This window comes from Phodopus roborovskii, unplaced genomic scaffold (assembly GCF_943737965.1).
Source record: "Phodopus roborovskii unplaced genomic scaffold, PHOROB, whole genome shotgun sequence".
NCBI classification, from domain to species: Eukaryota; Metazoa; Chordata; class Mammalia; order Rodentia; family Cricetidae; genus Phodopus; species Phodopus roborovskii.
This window is the reverse complement of record NW_026126480.1, coordinates 30021570-30047230: the sequence shown is the minus strand read 5'-3', so window position 1 is coordinate 30047230 and position 25661 is coordinate 30021570. Positions and strand designations below refer to the sequence as shown.

General features: G+C 43.9%; 1 protein-coding gene across 1 annotated transcript in view; it reads right to left on the bottom strand.

Annotated features, from left to right (window-relative positions):
- Window positions 1–224: 224 nt before the first annotated feature.
- The window catches only part of Otoa (otoancorin), a 67817-nt gene continuing 42380 nt past the window's right edge, over window positions 225–25661 (bottom strand). Inside the window, exons 19-27 of the mRNA XM_051192005.1 lie at window positions 23406–23499; window positions 19359–19488; window positions 17634–17821; window positions 13874–14029; window positions 7195–7337; window positions 6699–6835; window positions 5933–6030; window positions 2873–3059; window positions 225–773 (exon numbers count right to left, since the gene is read on the bottom strand). Coding sequence (XP_051047962.1) covers window positions 703–773; window positions 2873–3059; window positions 5933–6030; window positions 6699–6835; window positions 7195–7337; window positions 13874–14029; window positions 17634–17821; window positions 19359–19488; window positions 23406–23499 — 1204 coding nt within the window. The 3' untranslated portion in view covers window positions 225–702. The remainder of the gene's footprint in view (window positions 774–2872; window positions 3060–5932; window positions 6031–6698; window positions 6836–7194; window positions 7338–13873; window positions 14030–17633; window positions 17822–19358; window positions 19489–23405; window positions 23500–25661) is intronic.

Genomic DNA, 25661 nt, shown 5'->3' with positions numbered 1-25661 from the left:
GAAATAAGTTCATCCCAGAAGGATCAAGTGGGGGGTTCCTGCACTGATCAGAAATCACTTCAATGATTGACATATCCAATATATTTTTTATTTCTTTTTATTACAACCCATTCACCAAAGCCCAGAGCAGCTTAAAACCACACCCTCTACCCAAAATAAAAAACATTTAGAAAGGTTAACTTAACTCCACTGATTCCCAAGGAAATAGAAACATCTGGAAAATGTATTTAAAAATTGATTTAATGTTGAGCCATGTTAAATGTTTTAATTTCCAAGCAATGTGATGCCCACCAAAACATCAATTAGTCGCAGCAATCAGGCAGGAATATTGGCTTCTGTTGAGAGATTCATTTGTTTTAGCCCAGCTAAGTGTCAAAGGAGAAATCCAACGCACCCTGGTGCTCCAAGGAAGGAAAATCAAGCCAGACTGGAAACCAGATCACACCCTGGCTAAAAGAGCCCCCGCCTCCCTCCCCTCACCACAGCCTCTCTGTCTCCAAGCCAACATGAGATGTAAAAGATCACCCACTAGAGACACAGGCTGGCTTAAGGATTTGCAAGGTGGTTTTTAATCATTATTTTCCAAGGCTCTAGAGTCTCCCTGTCCTCGCTGAGGCCATTCAGGGAAAGGCCTCCCACAGTCTGAGGCGGCTTCTCTCTCCACACACCTTCACCAGCTTCTTGTATCACTAAACAGGCCACTCAGCATAGGAACTTGGCCACCAGCAGTAGCAGGGGACAGCCAAGCCAAAGACCCTGGGAGGTGGGCTCTCCTGAAAGCAAACACAAGGAAGGCCTATGAAGTTGCCATAGGGATTGAGTATGGATGCATCATGCCCAGCTCCCTGCATTTCTCTCTCTCTCTCTCTCTCTCTCTCTCTCTCTCTCTCTCTCTCTCTCTCTCTCTCTGACCTGCAAACCTCCATTTCTTTGTCACTTAAATGGGAGCGATGGAGGAATTGGAACAAAACAGGATTTGGGGATTGAGCATGTGCCAGAGCCCCCTTACTCAAAGGAGTCAGGGAGCTTTCCAAGTTGCAGATGCCTAAGTGCGGTGCTGGTCACACTGATTCAGGAACTCTTGGGAGGCCCGGGAATCAGCATTTAAGCATCATTCCCAGGTGTTTAAGAAACAAAAAGTGGAAAAAAAGACAGACCCACCCACACCCCAAAAAAAGGTTCACCCAATGGCTGTGGGGTAAATGGAAGAAGGGCATTCAGGGTCCCTTTCTGGCATTGCTGTTTCTAGAGAAAACTGGCACCTACCTCTCTGCAGAGGATTTGACAATGTCTCTTAACTTAAAAGTGTACTTGCCACTTGGACAAATGCAGATTGCACAGCTGCATTAATTGTAACAGAAAACAAGATCACCTGACTATATAGAGAGTCTCTACAGTTCTGGTTAGATACTTAAGGCTCAGCCTATATCCGGCCATTGCTCAGTCTCACATAGGGCATGCAATGCCTCTGAGGGGTATCATTGGGCCCAAAATGCAGGGTTCAGAACAAGGATACAATAAGCCCTAGTAAAAGTACAAGACTTGTGTAGGCTTGACTTGTTTGTGTATGCACAGGCTATGTAGACAAATACACCAGACACTAGCCATGTTGGATGCCCCTGGAAAGAGGAACTGAAAAACTGGAAGAGAGGAGACCAAAGGGAATGGTTCCTCACATCACTTTCAGGCCTTATATGTTTAAAGATACATGCTTTATCCATTCCGTGTATCATCATACAAAATGCCATATGCAGTCTGTGTTTTAATGAAAATTTACAAAAGATAATAAGTGGATCAAAGAACATGGCTCTTATTTGGAATTGCTGCTTGTGGCCACAGAAATTAAGTCCCCAATTTGACATCTTCAGTGGAGGAGAGGAGAGAACATGGGGTTGTTAATTAAGAAAGAGGAGGGAGATGAGGAGAGAAAGAAAGAGAAGGGAGTCCTAGTTAGGCACCAAGTTATCCTTTTAGTCTGTGTGTTTCAGGTGCCATCCCCTGCTCAGGATACAATCCACCTCCATCATCCTCTCTCTCTACTGCACTACCTCAGAGTCATGCCAACACTGTCTTCCCTCCTCCTTGCACGACTGAACTTGTGAGGGCAAGGGTGATGAGCCTGCCTGGCTCTAAACTGTCTCCCCAGAAGTATAGACACACACTTAGTCCAAAGGTGGTACTCACTCAAGACAGGAGTCGGGAAGAAGAGAGAGTGAGGGGTAGAGGAGATGAGTCAGTAAGATGAGAAAGCTGTAGCACCAGGGGAAACGGCATCTGCTCTAGGGAACTGCCTCCTCCTTCCCTCCTTCCCCCTTTCCCCCTTCCCCCTTCCCCCCTTCCCTCCTTCCCTCCTTACCTCCTTCCCTCCTTCTCCCCTTCCCTCCTTCCCTCCTTCCCTCCTTCCCTCCTTCCCTCCTTCCCTCCTTGCTTAGACCTCAGTTGCCAGCATTTGCTCCTGATTATTGCCTCCCCAGTCTTAACACTTGGAGATCTTACTTGCATCCACATTCTCAGTTCCTACTGCAGACTTAAAACACAGTAGGTATCAAAGAGCTGTACAGTGGTTGATTAATACCGGACAGCAAGTAGGCCGATGAAATGAATTTAGTCCTGAGAGATTCTCATCCAGTAGATTCTGGATCATACCAGGAAACTCCAAGTCTTAAAGATGCCCCCAGGTGGCTTCAAAGATGGGATTGCTGACAGTGTCCAAAGAAGCCTGGTGGCAACTACAGACTAATCTTTGAGAGCAAATACCCAACGTCTACCAAGCCTCCACCCTGAATCACGGAAGCCTTCCCACCTTTCAGGGTGGACTAAGGTTCAGAAAAGGGGAATCAGGGTGTGGCTGAGGCAAGGTTGCTCTGCTCACCTGTTGGGGACCCAGTGGAGACAGGTTGGGCACTCACAGGATCATCTTGCCAGGAGTGAGTCTTGGCGCCATCTAGTGCCCTCTGGAGGCTCTGCAGCTGTGCCGAGCTGAGCTGCAGGCGCTGGGAGTTGGTCACTGAGGCAGCATTCTGAGGACCCAAGGAAGCGATCTGCTCCGGGGACAGCTCCTGCAGGCAGGAAAGTCAGGTGAGACCCTCCATATGCCCTCTCTGAATCTTCCAAACCTCGTTTATCTACTCATAGTTTCACAATTTTGTCATACCCTTGTACTGTGACCTTAAGCAAGCATTAAATAAACGGTGAAAGAAACTATATTTGAATCCATGTTCCATATGCTCACCAACAGCAGCCGAACTCCTGGCCTCTTAAAAAAGAGAATATGGGCGATTTTTAAAGTGTTACAGGGGTATTAAGCCAATCTAGCTCCAAACTGAGATTTTTTTTTTTTTTCTCTCTCTTTTTTTTTTTTTTTTTTTTTTTTTTTTTTTGCTTTGAAGTAATTAGAAGTACTAAAAGGGATCTTGGCTTTCCACGTGTTAATGACTTTGCACCAGAGAAAATACTGATGAAGTAAGCTCTGACCTGAATACCAGCCTGAGCTATGTGATCTTCAGCACGTTATGTCATCTCTCTAGGCTCCTGGCTTTGAGGCGACTCACAGAACTCACCTCCAAGGCCAATCTCTGCCCCTATGTTTACTGTTGGGATGCTCTATGATGAATCCTGGTAGCTCAGAAGAAAGCAAGGGCACTGATTTTCTGTTCATACTGCCATGAACAGCATTGTGACTTCTGGGGACTCTGCCCGGTGCATTGTGACTTCAGGGCTGTGAACAAGATTTTGTCTGAAGTCACACAGCTTCAAAAGGACTTGGTGGCTAGCTCCAGTGAGGCTAGGATAAGTTGGCGTGGCAGAAGAGCGTCTGACATTTCCTGACTTTTTAAAGCACCCCCCCAACTAGGAATTCATATGCTTCTGTTCCTTTGTTCCCTCTTTCCTATTGGCCACTCACTTCACTCCTTCCAAGTTGAGGCCTCCTGAATCAAATTCTTCTGCTTATGACCCCAGGATGCAGCTCGGGCCTCTGGACACAGCAATGACACCTTCAGTCTGGGAGTCCTGCCCACCTCTCCAGCCCCTCACCTGACTCTTCTCCTTCCAGGCAAAACACGGATCTGCATGTCCCCAGGAGGAAGCAGCTCTTTGTGCCCTTCCTCCTGTGTGGGACACTGCCCCTCCCTCTGTAGGCCCTGGGCCAACTCATGCCTGTCACGAACAGAGTCTGTGTTACAGAAATTATCTCTGTTTCTGCTGCTACTGACTTGTGACCCACAGGCCAGATTGGATCCCTAGGCCTGTGGTGTTTCCAAAAATAAATTCAAATTGACTATCAACATGTAAAATCAGGAGAATTCACATGAAAATGGAGATTTCTTGCTGCCTCTGAAAAACCAAGGAAGACCCAGCAACACTGGGTTTACATGTTCACACTGCATTGATGTGTCCTTGGTGAGAAGCACACACACACACACACACCACAACACACACACACACCACAACACACACACATACATACACCATACACCACACACACATACACACCACATACACACCACATACACACCACATACACACACACACATACACCACAACCACACACCTACCACATACACACACACACATACCACACACACTACACACACACCACACACAGACACCACACACACACATCACACACACCACATGCACCACACACACAGACACTGCACACACACACCACACATAACACACACACCACACACCCACGCCACACACACACCACACACACACCACACACGCCACACATACCACACACACACACCACACATACACTACACACACACCACACACACGCCACACACGCCACACACCCACACACACACTACACACACACACCACACACACCACACAAACACTACACACACATCACACACACACACCACAACACACACACATACATACACCATACACCAAACACATACACACACATACACACCACATACACACACATACACACCACATATACACACACACATACACCACAACCACACACATACCTACCACATACACACACACACCATACCACACACACACCACACACACTACACACACACCACACACAGACACCACACACACACACCACATACACCACACACACAGACACTGCACACACACACCACACATAACACACACACACCACACACACCACACACACACGCCACACACGCCACACATACCACACACACCACACACACACTACACACACACCACACACACACACACACACCACACACACACACACACACACACACTACTGTAGCCAGTGCTCTGCTTCCCTTCCTTCAACCAACCCAGGTCCCTCTGGCCCTTTCCTTAGCAGCTCATGTGTGCCATACTCCTTCCATCAATAGAAACAGAGCTACATCAGTTCCATGATCCCTGTCTGCACCATGATCCCTGTCTGCAAACCTGAAGTCCATGAACTCTATCTAAAAACTAAGTTTTTTCCAAAGTTTAAGACAAATTAGCAGAAGCTGACCTAAATTGACAAGAGGCTATTTATAGTGCATTTAGTGTGACTTGTCACAGGTGTCTTCCCCAAAAATGAATGTTTGCTTGTGAATGCTCCCTCAGACAACACTAGAGGTATTGGGGCATTGGGGTGACCTTTACAAAACCCGAAACCTTCTGAATTCTAAAATGTACTTGGGGGCTTTGCACAAGGATTTATTAACCTTGTCACAAACCACCAGAAATAGAAAGTCAGTACCATGCATTATGAAGGGAAGGGGGCTAAAAGAAAATAGCATAAAATGAAATTTTAAGGAGAAACCACCTCAAGTTATCGAGTAGGTATCCACAGTTGGCATGCAGACCTTTTCTGGCCCTAAAAGCAAAGGGCTGGCTGGAAGTTCTGAGAAGCCAGGCCTGGCACCTGTTTCCCAGTATGATCTGAAGCCAGGCTGAGCTCCCATCTCCTCCTGAAGAAATGAGCACCTACTTTGAACATCTCACCAGGCAGGCATCTTATGGCTGACGGCTGGAAATGAGGCATCAATTCCTTGTCGAGCATTCGGAGCTCTGCCTTAGATAAGCCAGCTAGGGAGAGAGGGAATCACAAGAGTTAAGCTCAAGCTGCGGGAATGCCATGGTGTTGTTAATGGCTCTGCACCTTATACAGACTCATGAGTCCCGGGAAAGCACTATTCCTCACCTCCCCAGAAAGCCAACCAGGGAATCCAGCTCCTTAATCAACTCAGGAGAATATGTGGGTCACATTAGCCCTGATTGGCCTCCTACAGTGGAGTGTATATCAAGAAGGAGGTTCATTTACACACTTTAAGATTGAGTATAAATCTATTTAGGGGCCAATCAAATCACACTCTACACCAGGGTTTGTTTGTTTGTTTTAACTATAGCGTGCACAAGGATCCCCAGAAGGGCTCATTTAAAAGACTTGGGGGGGGGGGGCATGGGAGGATGGGAGGGAGATGGAACTGGGATTAATATATAAAATAAAATTGTTTCTAAATATAATTTAAAAATTACAAATAAAAATTGATCACCCATAAAAATAAATAAATAAATAAATGAAAAGCAGACTTGTGGACACTGTTCCCTGCAACTTAAGTCTTGACATCCAGAGTCTACTGGAACTCCTTCATTTTACTACAATATGGCCAAGGATTATTACTTGGTTCTGTTATATTTTATTTTAGTCCCAGTGTTCAACTTGAAGAGAGGGGATATGCTCAGGGACCTCTTACCTGCAATGGTCCCAAGTTCCTGCAAGATGGAGCTGGTCCATTCGGTAGGTCTCCCAAATACAACTTCTGCTTTCCTCTTAAACCCAGCCAAGACAGGAGTGCTGCAGAGCAGTGTCCCAATTCTAGCCACCACTGCCCTGGGTAGAGAGGAGGGATCTGGTGAGACTCAAGCAGTACACAGAGGGTAGAAGTCTCAGTACCTAACAGAATCCAGTGAGTCCCATTGACAACTTTAGCCCAGAAAATGAGCAAAGATAAGAAAATAGAGAGTGGATGGATGGATGGATGGATGGATGGATGGATGGATGGATGGGCAGATGGATAGGTGGATAAATGGATGGATGAATAAGTAGATGGGTGGATGCTGGTATGTACAGATGGTATATGACTGGATATATAGGATATATGAAGGATAGACAGACAGACAGACAGACAGATAGATGAATGTGTGAGTAAATGGAACATTTGCCATTTTGCACATTTGCATTTTGGTTACCTGAATTCTGAGGTCTTTATAAGTGGGATCTCAGTGGTGTCCATAGCACATAGAGTGGAACCAAGCCCGACCAAATGGAAACTCTTCAGATCCTGGATACCATAGCCTGACTCTTCAAGGAATGCCTTCAGAATGGATTTAGCCTATAGATAGATAGATAGATAGATAGATAGATAGATAGATAGACAGACAGACAGTTTCTTTCATTTGAAAACCATTATGACTTTCAGGTGGCTTGACTGCTTAAGTTCTTGGGCATCCAGATCTGGATATTTCCAGCATCCATCTCCATAATTCTCTAGCAAAATCTTCTCTGCCCTGTCTGTGCTCAAACCATCTTCTCCATATGAAGTATATTCCTGTGTTTCCAGCTATTGAAACCCAGCCATTGCCTGTGCTTTAGTTCCATTCAAATGTCATTGCTGCATGAAAAGCTCAAGCTTGAATGACCTATTTCCTTTGTCCCTTTTCTACAAAGCCATGTCTTTCCCTCAGTCTTTAGTTACAGAGACTATAAATGACTTTTTTGTGTTTAAAAATAAAACTACACAGGGGTATCTCCGATGAAGTTTAAGGGTCTGATTGCAGAGTCTTGCATAATTCCATCAGAGAAGCTACTCAAACCTCATGACTTGTCCCATGGAAACCCACTCTCCCCTACCCTCCCCTTCACCCATGTAGTCCAGCTGGAGCCAACTGCATCATGAAATCCACAGGTAATGACATGGCCTAGTCCTGTCCTAATCATGTCATTTTCTGCCTGTCCACATGTGATTCAGCTAGGAATAATCAAGATTTTGGATAGATTAATTCAAAGAACTTTTATTTTTCTTCTTGACCTTGGAAAGAAACACACAGGGGTCCTTGAGATGATATGCACAGGTATCCTCTAGAACCTACTACTGATGAGGCCTACCTATCTCAAAATAAAGCAAATTCAAAAGAAAGCCAAGTCCCTTGACTATGTTGAAACTGCTGGATGAAGCTGTACCTGAACTCTGAATTTGAGTTCTCTGTTATGAGTAATGTGATGGTCTGGATGAGATTGGCCCCAGAGACTTATAAGCTTCAATGCTTGGCCCCAAGTTGGTGAAACTATTTGGGAAGGCTTAGGGGATGCAGCCTTCTTGAAACAGGTATGTTACTAAGAGGGGGATTTGAGGTTTTAAAAGCCCAAACCATTTCCAGTTAGTACCACACCACACCACCCCTGCCTTGTTATTGTGGACCAGATGTAAGCTCTCAGCCACTGTTCCAGTGCCGTGCCTGCCTGCCTGCCTGCTGCCACACTCACGGTCATGATAGTCATAGGCTCTGCCTCTATAACTGCAGGCCACCAAATTAAACACTTTCTTTCATAAGTTGTCTTGATCATGGTGTTTGTTGTGGCAATAGAACAGCAGCTAAGACCAACATCAAATTCCTTCCCTCGCTCAGGTTAGTTTATGTTGAGTTTATTGCTGCTTATAAATAAATAGGTCCTGATTCACTTGATTTACCTATGCTGGGCCTAAAAAGGATCCACATTCCTTGGGGCTGATCTATATAATTAAGTGTGGGTCCTTCAATGCTAGCAAGAACAGATAGGAAGATAAAGATGAGGAGTCATCCAAAGATGACAAAAGCAGCCAACCATGAACATCCAGCATCTAAGTAGGAGTAAAGGTCATGGGACATAGTCATTCTTCCCTCTTTCTTTAGGTCAGTCATCTGCACCATACAATACAAAGGTTATATTGAGAGAGATGCTGAGAAACACTGAAATCCTGCACTGGGGTTCCATTTCCCATGTGGCTGCTGCTATCCCATCCCTCAAATCTATTCAATGTCTATGTTCTCAGAGACAACTATCCCCCACTCCGGATTTCCCCACCTCAAAGAGCATTCCTTTCCACTATTCTTATGAGCATTCCGTCCATCTATCTTCTGTTCCCCCTCAATCACTTACTTTTTTGCCTGTCACACTGGCAGATCCCCAAAGAGTCATGTCTAGCTTGTCATTGTGTTCCAAGTGTCTAGCCTAAAGCCTGCTATATACTTTATGAGCAACCAAAAGAATAAATGATAATCTAAGTGAGTGTCCCATGCACATCATAGGAAGATACATGCTCCTCTGAGAAGACATCATTTTGATGCTTTCCCAAGATGGATTCCATCATGGTTTTAATATGAAATGTTCAGATGTCAAACTCTTGATCCCCAGTTTGTGGTACTAGTTTTGAAGATTGTGGAAACTCTGGAAGGTAGAGATTCATTGAAGAAAGCAGACTACTGGGGCATGCCTTTAAGGTTCTACCTGCTCCCCAGTGCCTTCCTTATTTTATATGTTCAGTCCGCCATGAGGTGAAGTACCTCCTTCACTACTACCATGATGTTCTGCCCAAAAACATGAAGCTACATGACCATGGCCTAAACCATGAATGAGATAAGTCTTTCCTCCTTTAAGTTATTTGTGTTGGGTGTTGTGTTTCAGCAATGAATAATGGACAGACTTGCCACTGATGAGTTGCCCTCAATGGTTACATAGCTTTTAGCAAGTAAGATTCAGAACACCTAATATCTATAGCTTCAGCTTCAGCTTCAGCTTGAATGGCTCTGACTGAATGATAATATGAACCAAGAGTAATAAAGCTAGCATGTTGAATACTCAGTGTTTGTTGCACCATTCAGACAGCTCTACCACACTGCCTCATCTACACCTCACCACAGCTGTATTAACCAAATATTAACATCCTCATTCACAAATCACCCACTGAGGCATGAAGAGGTTAAAACAATATTACTCTGTTAGAAACTAATAGTTCTATGTCAAAAAAAAGTGATAGAGGCTAAGGACATGGCTCAGTGGTTAAAGGACTTGCTGTGCAAGTGTGAAGATGGGAATTTGAATCTCAAGAACCCACATTAATGCCAGGTCAGCATGGAAACCCACCTGTAATCCTGTAATTAAAGCACTCCAACATCATTGACAGGGATCCCCAGAGAGAGCTGGCTAGCTAGACTATGCAAATCAATGAGATCTGAGTTCAACTAAGAGACGCTGAATAAACTGGAGAGAGAGCAAGAAAGACTCCTAATGTTGATCTAGAGTACACACACATACACACACACGAAATCTTAAAACCCAGGCAGTGGGGTACAATGTTGTCTTAGCCAATAAAGATGTTTGCCTCTGTAGAAAAAAACACAGAGATTCAACAGCACCCAGTATCCCCAGACAGTCAAGTACAAGTAAGGCAAGCCCCATCCTGCCCAGCTTTCAAGATCAGACAAGACCAGATCATTCAGAGGGGTGTGGCCATAGACTGGATTTTTCTTATTAAATCTTCACAATCAGATTTTACTAGTTAACTCATGGCAATTTGTGCTCCTCAAATATCATGGATGCCCATTTTAAGATGAAAGTGTAAAATTACAATTCAAATAAAATTGCTTTGAAGATGTGGTATTAAATTGTCCTTGCACCTGGAACCCAGAAAATGCAAGCTCAGCCTGCAAGGTGATAAGTCAAAATGTATTTCCTTAAATGACTGGACTAGTGTATGTGTAATGATTCTGAGACAATTAATACCAAACTTGTAGGCAATATTAACCACTGAAAAATGAGTAGCTGTAAGATTTCAATCTCTCTGTTCATCCCTCTGGCTTCGATAATAGTTTTTCCCCCTTATATTAGGTTTTAAGCTGAACTATCTGCTAATGTAGTTCCTCCAGGTCTGGCTATTAATCTAGAAACATGCATTTAAAGGTTTGATTGGAGGCTGAAGTTGAAGAACTGACTGCAAATGATATATGCAAATGTTACGTTTTCATATCCTTTTCAAACATATTGATATATCTCGCTGCCATCCACGGGAATTAAAACTGGTGCACCAGGAAAGGGATGCTCTAGCTTCTAAGTTGGATCTATTTTTCGGTTTCTTCCAGGCTACAAATAAAATCATTTTAATATCAGGAATGGAATGTGGCACTTCCTAAACTAGTCAAAACCAGTTTTAGAGTCAGAGAACCAGGGGATTGCAGAATGTTAGTGGAAAGAACTTCAGTTTATAGGCTTTCATCCGTTTCATTCTGTAAACAAGAAAACCAACTCAGAAAAAGGCAAGTGACCATGGTTCTGGTGACACAGGCTGCCGAGGACAATGATAAAAAGAATAAGGAAAGCAATTGCTGTTTGGATGTGAAATGTCCCCATAGGTTCACCAGTTTGAACACTTGGGCCCTGGCTGCAGCACTTTGTGGGAACCTACAGGAAGTGGAGCCTTGCTGCAGGAAGTGAATCACTGGGAAGTAATTATAGGCTGGCCTGACTTCCTGTTCGCTTTCTGCTTCCTGACTGACCATTCAGTGTGACCAGCTGGCCTCCCTTACTGCAGCCATGCTTTCCTTAACTGAAGCCACACCTTCTCCGCCAGAGTGTAAGCAGTCCCCTCAAACTGTGAACCAGAATAAACCCTTTCTTCCTTAAATGGCTCCTTGTCGGGTGTTTTGTCATAGCAGTGAGAAAGATAACTGATACAATTGTTCTACTGACCTTTACATATCATTGCTCAATGTTTTCTTTTTCAACTCATTTCACTGTCATGGCCAGGATCTCCATATTAACCCTGCTCCAAGCAAGGCATGATGCTGTATTTGAAAGGTGCCACTTGGAGTCATGGGACATCATTACAAAAACCTAGTGATCGAAGAGCCCACGCATTGGTTTTGCCTGCACAGCACCCATCACCCCACACACACCCATACACACACACACACACACACACACACACACACACACACACACACACACACCCAGCTTAATAACATCACTACTTTTCTTTTTTTCAACTACTCTGCATTGGCTTTATCTTGCTGCTGTTACAAATTACCACCAACCTAACGCTAAAACACCACTGAGGGATAGCTGACCAAGAATGAAGCTAATATGGAGGCACTTATGGCTAGATGCCCCAAGTGCCTCACCCAATCAAAATTAAAATCCTGAGGGACTTCTTTAGCTCACAGGAGATTAACAACCAAACAGACTTTCAACCCATCATACACAACTAAAAAAACTGAACAAAATATAGGAAGTACTGATATTAAAATATTGAAAAACCAGGGAGCATGTAAGGGTGACCATGAAACAAGGTAAATAAATAAAGGAAGCCCTAAAATTGTTCCCTGGAATCACCTTCCACATCAGAAGGCAGGAAAACCCGGTGGATCCCAGTGGTCTAGCATCACTGAAGACAGATCCAAGGTCAAAAAGAAAACCTAGCAAGCTAAGCTACTCTACCCACTAGTTCAAATCTCAGCACTTACCAAGTAGCAATCCATGTCTGCTGACATCTAGAAAATGAGAGCATCTTAGCATTCATTTATGCAATACATATTTATTATGTGATGAAACATGCATGTGTAACCATATATTTTTAAAGAAAAAAAAAATCTGCCAGTCATCTTTTATGCATCTTTTATACAATTTCTTTACCCAAGATCTAGCCTAAGCTAGTATAAATATCACAGATAGTCCCCAAAGAAATGAAATCAAACTCTTAGAACATTGGGGGTTTTTTGTTGTTGTTGTTTTGTTTTGTTTTGTTTTTTGTTTGTTTGTTTTCATAAGCGCAGCCTCAAAGAAAGACAATCTGGGTTTTTCTATAAGTACTTATACAAAAAGATGAGAGAGAATCTCAAGTTCAGGAAGGCCAAAATACCCCTCATTTCAGAGACAAGGAAAGGAGGAAGCTGTATGGAGAGTTCTGGAACTTGGCAAAGATGTCTCCTTGAGTACTGAGCCCTGATTTCCATGTATCAGGGTGTCACGGATGAAACCTCACAGAGGACAAGAGCCAGCAGAAGGCAGAGAAGGCAGTGGGCTGAGCAGATCTTAAAGTTGAAAAGAACTTTCTCTCCGGTCAGCAGAGTAGAGAGACCTTGCTATCCATGAAGGCAGATTCCTTCGAAGAATTGTGTCTCAATGAAAGAAGTACGTTAACCACAGAATAAAGATTGCCTTGCCCCACAAAGTTCAAAAGAATGCAGCAAAAAGATAAAAGTTACTTGCAAACACTTATATAGATGAGAGCAAAGTCTGGTATTTTTAAGGAACTACAACTAAGTCAAATTCTTAACAGTGTGAAATTCGTAATACCCATCAATCAGTCCAAATTACTAAATGCCACTGTTTCCCTGACTTTGGCTCGGATCAAGTGAAAAATTGCTAGGCTTTCAAATACACATAATCCTTAATTAAGAGAAAAATCATAGATTCAGACTGAGAGGAGCTAGCAAGATAACTCAGTGGTTGGGAGCATGTGCTACTCCTCCAGAGAGCCAGAGTTCAATTCCCATCACACACATTGGGCAGTTCACAAACCCCTGTAACTCCAGCTTCAGGGGAACTGATGACCTCTTCTGCCCTCTATCAGTACCTTCACACACATCACATGCCCAACACACACACACACACACACACACACACACACACACACACACAATTTTAACAATAAAGATAAATCTCTTTTTTTAAAAAAGGAAGAAAGAGACTGAAAAATGACAATAGTAATAGAAGGGTTAGCAAGGACATGAAAGAAACTGCTATAAATACTATAAATCTACTCAGGAATATAAAGCCAAACATAAGCAATAAAGGGAATGAGAATCTTTAAAGGACATAGGAGCATCCGCCCACCTGTCCTGGGGTCCATTCTGTCCGCTGTCCCAGGGATGCTACAGTGTCTATGGAGCTGAGGTCCAGCTGCTCCAGCTCGCTCTCATTGAGAGCCAAAGCAATGTGTCCCAGGGAGACAATGTGGTGTTGTTTCCAGTGGGAGGGCATGCTCCACACCTTCAGGCAGGAGAAAAACAGGCCAGACCAAATGTTAGTGACAGCACCTGCTATCCTCCCCAAATCCATCACTGAGACCTATTCCCAAATGTGACGGTATTAGAAAATGGCTCCACCCTCAGAAATATGATTCCTGCCCCTTATAAAAGAGATCTTGTGAGCTGCCTGCCCACTTCTACTGCATTAGGGCAAGGAAATCATCACCTAAGAGAAATTCATCCTCATTAGACATTGAATCTGTCAGTGTCTCGGTCATAGACTTTTTAGCAACCAGAACTATAAGGAATAAATTCTGTTGTTTATAACCAATATAAGGTATTTTATAACAGTCCAAAGAAAGTCAGTATTGGAACTAGACATAGAGTGAAACACACACAGAGAGGGGAGAGAGAGAGAGAGAGAGGGAGAGAGAGAGAGGGAGGGAGGGAGGGAGAGGGAGAGAGAGAGAGAGAGAGATTTGTACTACTTCATGCCAAAAGCCTAAGCCTTGCAGAGGCTGGGGTGTTCTACTTCTGGGAATTTAGCCTAAGAAAATTGTGAGACCAGGGCTCAAAGCCACATGTTTAAACATGTACAAAGACTTAAATGGGGTTTGAATATGAAGCATCTCCCCCAAAATACCATGTGTTGAGGGCTTGGTTTCCAGCTGGTAGTGCTCCTAAGAGGTGTTTGGACCATGGGGGCATTAACCCCATTTAGAGATTAATCCATTCATGGGTTCATAGCCAAGTGGACTATTAACATGTGCAGACTAGCTGAAAGAAAAAAGTCATGTGGACACAAGCATTTGAAGGATACTGGAGAGCCTCTTTTTGTCTGTCTGTCTGCCTGCCTGCCTGTCTGTCTGTCATCATCACTCCCCTCCCCTGGCTGCCACAAATGAGCAGCTATGTTTCATCATGCTCTCTCTACCAGGATGTTCTGTTCTACTTCTGACCCAAACCAAGAACCAGCTGACCATGGACTGAAGCCTCCAAAACCTGGAGCCCAAGTGAGCCTTTCCTCCTTCTAAGTTGTCTTTACTTGGGTGCTTTATCACAACAATGAAAAGCTGGCTGGCATGAGACATTTATAAAAAATTCAAAAACCCCAAAGCTTAATGACTAGCTAAATAAAGACCAGTCACAAAACCCTCATGTATATTTATCTTTCTGATATAGAAAAACGCATTGCTTGCGGAAAACAAGTTACTGAATAATGAGTGTGATATCTATCATTTTTGTAACAGATATATGTGAACTAAGCTATCTTGTATCTGCATGTTCTGAGAGCTCCAGACACAACAACCCATACATTAAAAATATTCTTTTAAAACTTCTGCCTGGGTCTATAGTTGGGGCTCAGTGGTAGAGGGCTTGCCTTGCTTGTGCAAGGCCCTTAGCTGCTAGACCCAGCACCACCAAAACCACTGCAAGTAGACTGAATGTTTGTCCTGCTGTAACCAATGGCTTAGGGGACACCGAAGCAATTCTAATTGGTCTTTGCAAATACCACACCATTTTACATAAGGGACTTGAGTATCCATTGATTTTAGTACCAGTAGAGGGCCTGTAATCAGCTTTCCATAGGAACTAAGGGTGACCACACATAGCTCACATATGAAATCTATATATTTTCTAGCCATATATACAAATTTGTGACACTTCAAATCTGATTCCAAAATATCAATGATGCCTGGTAAAACATTATTACCAACTTTCTTCTTTATTGTTTTCTGACTTTTTTTGTGTATCTTCATGTTGTGTGTTCATGTGTTCAAGTATAGTGAGTGAGCAGGTGCATGTATGTGTATGCAAGGGCAAGTAGAGGCCAGAGGTCAATCTCAGATGTCTTTCTTCAGATGCCATCCATATTAAATAGTATGCAAGCTAAACCATTCTACAGGGTCTCCCATCCTTGCCTGAGCCTCACCATGTAAGCTGGTTGGTCATTGCTGCCCAGGGATCCTCCTGCCTCCCCACCCTAGCTCTGGGACTACAAGCATACACACAGTGCCATGGATCCTGGGGAGGAAACTCAGGCCCTCATGCTTGCATAGAAATCACATTGCCAATAGGACCATCTCTTCAGACATTTTTCTGACCTTTCTACTATAAGCTTGGGTTATCTGCACAAAAGTCAGAAATATAAATATAATTTTTGTTATGCCCAGATCAAAGGGTCACCCAAAAACCACCATTGAGTCCACAGTCATATGCAAAGAGCCCTTATTCAAGCTGGAGCTTGAACTCTCCATCTGTCCAACACAGCAGTTGTGAACAGAGAGTGCCCAGCCCAGGTGGGGTAAGGGTTTTGCCATAGTAAAAGTTATTAGTGAGGGGACTTTTTAGGGTCCAAGACCCTGATTGCTGACATTTGTCTAGGGGTGCTTGGTGAAAGGGTGTGTGCTTAAGCTAAGGAACATCAGATGATCCTATCTACAATGGTTGGAACTTTAAGAATTTCCTCTGGAAAGTTAGGTCCTTAGATGGTCCATTCCTGGGTGGTGCCCAGGGGGTCCCAGCTTGTGGTCTCTCCTGGAGTCAGGTGTCACCATGGGGTAAACTGAAACTTCAGTCTGTTTTAGTTGGTGTCCACTGAGCCTTGGCATAGTGCAGCCAAGCAGCAGGTATGCACCAAGTTGCCCTGGGCCTCACAATTTTAACAGCTTCTTTATCCTACCAGGGTAACTGGCTTTTTGTACAATCCCCAACAGCTATAATGTTCTTGGAACTTTATATGTGTATGTGTGGTTCATGTGTGTATGTGCCTGTATGTAGAGGGTGAATATGAGTGTGTGTGCCTGTGCCTATGGAGCTCAGGGGTTGGCATCAGGTGTCTTCCTTGATCTCTCTCCACTGATAGAGAGAAGCAGAGTCTCACTTGAACCTGAGCTCACTGGAGTGGCTTCTTGAGTGCAGCCAGCTTGCTCCAGACATCGCTGTCTCTGCCTCCCAAGGGCTGGGATCACGCTGGTCCCTCATGTCACCTGGTTTTACTTGAGTGCTAGGATTCCAAACTCCAGTCTCAGACTTTCAAGAACCTCGCTTTACCCACTGAACCATTTTCCCAGTCCTTCAAAGGGCTTTGTTTTTTGGGGGGTTTTTTTTTGGGGGGGTTCCCTCTGAGACAGGGTTTCCACTGTCCAGGAACTCACTATTTAGACAGGCTGACCTCAAACTTACAAAGATCTGCTTGCCTCTGCCTCATAGTGATGGAATTAATTTTTTTAATAACAATGACAAACTACTTCCAATCCCTTTCACCACCCACCCCACCGCGGTTTCCTGCTTCCAGATGACTCTGAAGCAGCTAGGAGGCTAGCTGCAGGCAGCTGTTGGGGTTCTCCAAGAGGAGTAAACAGAAGCATTGTTTTTGCAAGCAGTTTAGGTCAGAATATTTACAGAACTTGATTGGCTGAGACACAAATCATCTGTGTCCTGTCTCTGTCCTAGGACAGAGGCATTAACAGTTTGCCCATTTCTCAGATGAGAAAGTCATGATCACACCCCTAAGAAGAGGCAACAAAATGTTATAGGTCAAGGGTTATAAGCAAAAAGGATGGGGCTGCATACCGGTGCTTGCTTGTTTTTCTGTGAATGCTTCTTCCCTGAGGTGGGCTTACCTGGATTGCCTTCTCCTTCAGGGCCATCAGCTGAGGCCATCTGAAACCCTTCACAGCCCCTAGCAGCTCCACAGTCCTGATAAAAGTGTCCTCCTCCATGCAAAGAAGGACCTCAGGGTCCCAGCAGGCATTGGCTTCAGCCAACTTGAAGATGGCATCTGAAGAGGGAGCTACAACTCCATGGCAACCTGAGGAATGTGTGCGATGCAAGAAAGTAACATGGGAAAAAGAATTGTGGGAAATGTTAGATGCTTTCTTACACAGTAATCTTCACTAGCTGGATTCATTCAGGACAGGCAGGGTGGTGTAAGCACTGGCAGCAGGGAGCCAAGGGCTCCTACCTCTGCATTTCATGGTAATGACCTGGTTGTGCCCATCCACCAAGAGGCCTCACTGTATTGCAGCTGAGAAGGGGGTATATGCCTGTGATCTTAGGGGCAAGAACAGAGTCAAAAGCATCTCTGGGGCTTCCTGACTACCTGATCTTGCTAAATCTGTGAGCTCCAGGGTCCTGAGAAAGCCTGAGTTGCTGATACCCTTCCCTGATGAGACCTAAACAAATGTCTACCCTTCCTTATAGGGTTCCAACACAAAGAGATGTGCGGTCCCAGCCAAGTCCAACTTGGAATAGCAAAGAGTTTATTGGGCTTGTATGAGTGAGGGGCTCCTTCCCATGTCCCTGTCACTATCGATACCAGTTCTGATTAACTCTGATCTCCTTGTGCCAAGTGCAAGTCTGTATTTACCAGGTACTTGGTAAAGATTATAAGAACGGTGACACCTGCTAATCCTGGTACTCAGGAGGCTGAGGCTGAGGCAGGAGGATTGAAAGTTCAAACCCAGCCTGGTCTCAAAAGCAGAAAGGAGAGGAAGTAATACTTTCTCATAATTTCCACCATGCCAAGCCCTTTGGAGCCTGGGAGGTTTAAACTCATGAACCCTCGCAGTGACCCACTGCAGTTCAAAATTCACATTACCCCACTTGAGAGGGTGAAACCTGAGGCACAGCTAGGGACAGTGGCTCTCACCTGTAACCCCAGCACTAGAGAGGCTGATGAAGCAGGAATAAGAATTTGAGGCTGCCTGGAATACACAGTGAGCTACAAGCCATTGGGCTACAGAGAGAAACACTGTCTATTGAGAGAGAAAAGGGTAGGAAACCTGAGACATGGAGTCCGAAGGGCTTAAAGAAAGTCAGTAACTGACAAACTCAGAACTCAAACCCTACCAACCTGTACCATTTAGCTGCTAAGCTATGTTGATCCTTTAAGATAAGCCAAATGGAGGCTGTGGAGACAGCTCAGCAATTAAGAGCACTAACTCAGAGAACCTGGGTTCAAATTCCCAGCACCCATGTAGCAACTTACAACCATCTGTGACCCTAGTTCCAAGGGACCAGCATCCTCTTCTGCTCACTGAAAGTACTACACATACGTGGCACATACATGCATGCAGGCAAAATTCCCCATACACATAAAATAAAAATAAATAAATCTTTTTAATAAAACATTAGCTAACCCTAATGAAATGCTTGTCACATGTTCACTCATCAAACCTTCAAGCCTGGCACCTGACTTCAAGTACAGAGCTGTCATTCTTTGGCCTGTGGGTTTTGCCATTCTACTGCTGTACAAATATTTTATTCAGTTGCCTGAGGACACTCTGTCAAGTTACAGAAAACAATGCCACCATAGATGCAGGGTCAGGCACCCTAGAAACACTCACCAAAGGTGGGGTCAAAGCTGGAGCTCTCATTACTACTGTTCCAAACAGACTCAAAGACAGCCCAGAGGAATTCTTTGGGGGGCATCACCCCAACCATCTTGGAAGCTGTTTGTTGTAGGATATCAGGAAACTGTAGTTAAAGGGGGAAAATTTTGAGATGCATTTAAATCAGAGTTTAAACTGTAACACTACTTAATGCCTCAAGGTGTTCTTTTTCTTCATAGTAGCTTGCTGTATAAATGTAATCCCTCGCCCAACTAATGTCATCTCTAATAAGCAATCCTATCAAAATGATACTTGACTTCTACAGCGATACAACAAATACTGCATAACAGACATCCATCAGTTTCCACCCATTGGATAGTAAAGTGATAGTAATTAATGCTAGGCTAGATGAGGAAGGCTGCACACATGTGAGTTTTTCCAGGACTGTGGTATGCCATCACCAAGCAATCTGATAATATCTACAAAAGATGTGAGTTTACATACACCTTTGGTTTGATAATATTTTAACTTTTAGCTATTTATTATTTTTAAAGGGGGCAACACTGGGAGCTGGCAAGATGGAGGTTAAGAGAGCTCTCTGCTGTTGCCAAAGACCCAGGCTTTATTTCCAGCACCCACATTATGACTCACAATTATCTGCAAAAATCCCAATTCCAGGGGATCCAAACCCTCTTCTGGCCTCCTCAGACTCCAAGTTATGCCAGTGTGACATGTACTCAGGGGAGACATGCAGGCAGAGGAGAGTTACATATAAATGCTGGGTATAGGCTAGCAATGAGGAAGCTTCAGTGACCCCCGAGAAGGTATTGTTTCTCCTATGGAAATAATCCACTTTGTTGAGATTTAAGATATTATTGGGAGCCCTGCCCATAAGATAAGAAAGTACATAAGGCATTCTTACAAAGCCCTGCCTCACTGTTGCCTAGCCCTCAAATTAAAAGGCACCTCCACTTTTATAATTAGAGTCACAGGACATGCCTGCAGGTCTCAACCCTGGACAGATGGAAGAAATAAATGCCTACAAATTAGACAGTCAGGCCTGGACTCCACAGACACTGAGTCAGACACACAAAAAGTGTGGTGACCACAGCAGAGTCTCTGGGGGCTCTATCTATCGCTATCTACCTCCCTTCCTGTTCTCCCTCAAAGGGTCTCCCTACATAGCTCAAGCTGACCTGGAACTTGAGATACTCCTGCCTCAACCTCCAGAGACTGGGACTACAAGCCTGTGCCAGCAAGCCAGATCTCTCCAGTGCACTCTAATGTGTACTGAGGTTCTGCAACACTCACACACTGCATAAACAATCATACTTCAGTCAAGAGTGAACTACAGGTACAATAATGGTCCCACAAGTATGTTAATGCTATTGTTAAGTGATTGTACAACAGGAACAGCCAAGGGCCAACAAGATGACTCATTGAGTAAAGGCATTTGATGCCAAGGCTGAGGCCTGAACCCCATCTCTGGGATCTACATGGTAGAAGAACTGATTGCCCTATTCTCTGACATCCACATACACCACACACACACACACACACACATACACATACACCACACACCACACACACACACACCACATACACACCACACATACCACACACACATAAACACACACACACACCACACAGACATATGCCACACACACACGCACACCATACACACACACATACACCACATACACACACACACACACACACACACACACACAAATAAAGAAAGGAAGGAAGGAAGGAAAGAAAGATCAATGTTTTTTTTAAATTTTTGTTTGTGTGTGTGTTTGTTTGTTTGTTTGTTTGTTTGATTTTGAAAGGATAGCCAAGTCCTGTTTGATAACATTTTTGGTCAATGGGCTACATAAAAACAGTGGGCCAAGAATGATGCCATTGGTTGCTATCAGTTTGTGTGGTGTGCCCTAATCTACAGTTTGCTCAATGAGGAAATCATCTAAGGATGCCTGTCTCCTATGCTTCTCCATCCCTAATAACTGTATTAACCATGTTTTTACTTTTTAAACATTTATTTATTTACTTATTTATTTGGGGGGGATGCACTAGCATGGCACATATGCGGAGGTCAGAAGACAACTTTGGGGAGTCAGTTCTCTCCTTCCACTGTGTGGGCCTCTGGGCATAAGCTCAGGGCTTCAGCCTTGGCAACAAGTGCCTTTCGCCAATGTCCCTTGTAGTTTGAATTTTTTCGATGCAAAGTGAATAGCCAAATGCTTCATATTTCTTATTTTCTAGTTTTACGAGGGATGTGTATGCATACATGGGTAGAGATTTCTGAAAGGAAGCTGAGGAATCTGGGAGTGGAGACTGCCTCTAACAGGGGCAGGAGGCTTGCTTTTCATCCAAGAGTCTCTGGGACATTCAGGATCTATTTAACCAGAAGTATGTATATATCTTGTTTTATTTTTAAAAGCATAGAGAATAATCCAACAAAGCACCCACATGCCCACACCGCCTGCAGCTTCAGAAATAAAACATCACAGACATAACTGACAGCCTCATCCCTCACGCTCCACCTTGCTCCTTCCTAGAATTTGGCATAAGCCATTCTTATGTACACTGCTAAACCACTCTTGCTTTGCACATGCTCAAAATTAATTTAGCTAATATTTATTCATGTGCTGAGTATCCTACCACCATAATCATTTGTAGTGCAAGGATTTTTATAACTCCATGATGTATCTGAGGTTTTATCATGTTGAGAGAAAGCTTTTTACAACCTCATAAGTGATTTTTTTTTAAAGATCAGATCTGCATATAACACATGTATCTAGTGCTTATATGTTTGGACACCAAAAAGATGTTTAGCTATGACTGGACATATGTGCTGTGAGTATGTGGCATTGAGTGGCAGGCCCTATGATCAGCCCCACCAAGCAAGCTTCTGTGTGCAAGCATGGTTGTGAGAGCATTGGGTGTGGTCTGACCAAGAAGCTGACTGCTGTTCCCCACCTCCATGGGAGGAGATTTGCCTTTGCTGATGGTGTGCCCCTGTCCAGACAAAGCCCTCAGGGAAATGAAATTCCTTTTTCTAAAATGTGAGCCATGAACAGTCTCAGAAGCCATCTTCGGATACAGACAGAGAGAAACAACCCCTTACTGTTCGATGCCAGGGAAACTGTACAGCTCTGAGGTCACTGGGGTAATTAACCATGATTGACCCCTTGACTAGGTTAAAAATAGTCTAGATTATTGACACTCACCTTTGTGGGGCTGTAAGGTTCCAGAGGTGATTAGATCATGGGGACTTGGCCTAATCAGTAGGTCATTCCCTTGATGGATTTGTATCATGATAGCATTATTGGGAGGTGATGAAAGGCAGGAAGTGTGGAGTGTAGTTGGAGGAAGTAAAGCCGCTAAGGGCATATCCTTAAAGGTTAAATCTTGCCATGGTCTCTTCCTGTGTTTCTTTTATCCTGCTTTCTGTGTGCCAGACATGAATAGCAGCCTCTGCCACTGTGATGTTCTGCACAAGCACACAGGGCCAACTAACCGACCCTTCAAAACCATTGGTCCAAATAACACCCTCCTTCTATGTTGGTCTTCTGTGTAGCCTGTTCACAGCTACAGAGGCACACTGCAGAGGATGGCTGGCAGACCGGCTCATGCTTGTTTCCCATGGTGCTTGACTTCAACTACTTACTTTGCATCTGAAGTCCACACAATAAAGAGTCATTGTTTTATTATGTTGTGTGTGCATGTAGCTATACCCCTCTGGGTATATGACCTAGAATGGACATGTACATATGGTGTTCACAGATAGCACAGTGCTAGATGATTAGATGACTCACAGCAACTGTACTGACCACATCTGTATGAGGATGGTCTAGATTTCATCTAGTTCCAAACTCAGTTGCTTTCCTAGAACCTTGGATAATTTGTGATGAAGCCAGAAATGTCTGAGCTCCCTGAGACTTGGTAGAAGTTTGGAGAACCACAGATTCCATCAGTAAACCTGAGAGGTTATAACCAACCACACTTTCTCTCCCTTTTAGATTCCTTCAGCCTTCTTCATATACTGCACAGTGGTACCTTTGTGGCAATTGTGTGCAAATCATCTCCAGAGAAAAATGCTAAGAAAGGTGCCAAGTCCTTTGTTGTCTCCACTGTCCAGTTCTGAGGTGGTCTAGGAAGAGATACAAGAAACCAAATGAAAAGGCATGCCATGGTGGGTATCTGATGCCCTTGCATCCCACCGTACTTCAAACCTAGAAAGGCTGTCCATCAAGTCTTCTCACTTCTCTGACCAACAAACAAACAAACAAATAAACAAAAATAGGCATTTGGTAAAACTGACCAATCAGAATCATCCCTGGGGCTTTTGCTAGAACTACCAAGTGACTCTTTCTTTTCTCTGGTGTCTCTCCATGAAAGATCCTAGAGGTCAACCTTGTCATCACATGGAGAAAATGAGGGCCATACCAAGGCCTGCTGAGTGGAGTGGCAGAAAGAATATACCCATAATAACACCATTTGAGATCATGGATCAGCCATTCCTGGAGTTCCATTCATGGAACTGTCAGCCCATTCTCTTCCTGAACTCATATAATCCCTACTTTATTAGTCTGAATTGAATTCCCTAGTTTCTGTCACATAATGCAGTGCCTCCTCCTTCTCTTCCTCAACAAGACTAAATTGTTGGAACTGTACTGTCTTACACAAACAATAAAAATAAAAATCTCCTGAACTTGGCACTGACCCAGAATCCACTTAGACAGATCATAAATTTCTACACTGAAATTTATCTTTGGTGACATCTCTAAAAGAAGTCAATCAAATTAGCACAGAGAGTCCTCCTTGAGCTGGAAAAGGAGTGTGTGTGTTTGGGTTTTGGTTGGCTGGTTGGCTGGTTGGCTGGCTGGCTGGCTAACTGGTTGGTTTTGATATGGGTTTTCACACTACAGCCTTGATCTCTTAGCTCCAAATGTTGAAAATAAAAGAATGTGCCAGCATGCCTGACTCCCAATCCCTTTTACCAAGTGTCACCCCATAAGATGGTAAGTTCCATGAAGGTGGGAGCCAGGCCTATCAAGAGCCACTACCATCTGCAGTCCCCTTAGACGGAAGCTGCTACATTCTCAGTACACTGTCACTGGTTCTTCACTCATATCTGTCCCCATTCCACAGGTGCAAATACTACAACTGCACAAAGATTAAGCAGCTTTTCCAAGACTATACAGTCAGAAAACAATAGAAACAAACATTTCAGGAAGAGTCGCTTACACGTTAGATAATAGCAAAATGCCTGTGACAGATGACTATTGTCAAACTATTTGTTCCCAAAATTCAGTAACTAATTGAGACAGGAAGCTATGAACTGAAGGTCAGCCTGGGCTACATAGTGAGTGAATTCCAGACCTGTCTCAACAACTACAAACTGAAGGAAAAAAAAAGGTGCTAAAGAGATGGATTAACTGAGCACTTTCTGCTCTTGAGAAGACTGGGAGTTTGGATTCCAGCACCCATATCAGGCTATTCACAATCACCTGTAACTCCAGCTCCAAGAGATCCAATGCCCTCTTCTGGAATCCATGGGCACCTGCACACATGTACACACTCACTCACACACACACACACACACACACACACACACACACACACACACACACCTAAAAATAAAAATAAATCTTTTTTACAAGCTGCCATCTCAGCACTGATTGATAGCACAGTACTATAGAAATGTTTGGTCCATCCCGGCAATCCCCCACTTAGGCATATACCCAAATGATCCACATCCATGCAACAAAGACATGTGCTCAACTATGTTTATAGCAGCATTATTTGTAATAGCAAGAACCTGGAAGCAACCTAGATGCCCCTCAACTGAAGAATGGATAAAGAAGATGTGGCACATCTACACAATGGAATACTACACAATGGAATCTTGAAATTTGCAGGCAAGTGGATGGCACTTGAAGAAACCATCCTGAATGAGGTAACCCAGTCACAAAAAGAGGAACATGGTATGTACTCACTCTATATGGATTTTAGACCTAGAGCAAAGTATCACCAGCCTATAATTCACACCACCAGAGGAACTAGGATACAAGGTGTATTCTAAGAGATTCATATAAAGTCTCTCTCAGAAGGGGGAAGGGACAAGTCCCCCAGAGCACAGGGGAAGTGAGGGGGGCAGTGAATGGAGAGAGAAGTAGGAGAAAGAGAAGGGGAGGAGAGGAAAGCACATGCGACTAGGAAGATTAAGTCAGGGTAGGAACAGAAGACAGGAGAGAGAGAGAGATAGAGACAGAGAGAGAGAGAACATAAAAAAGGGCGCCATTATTGGTT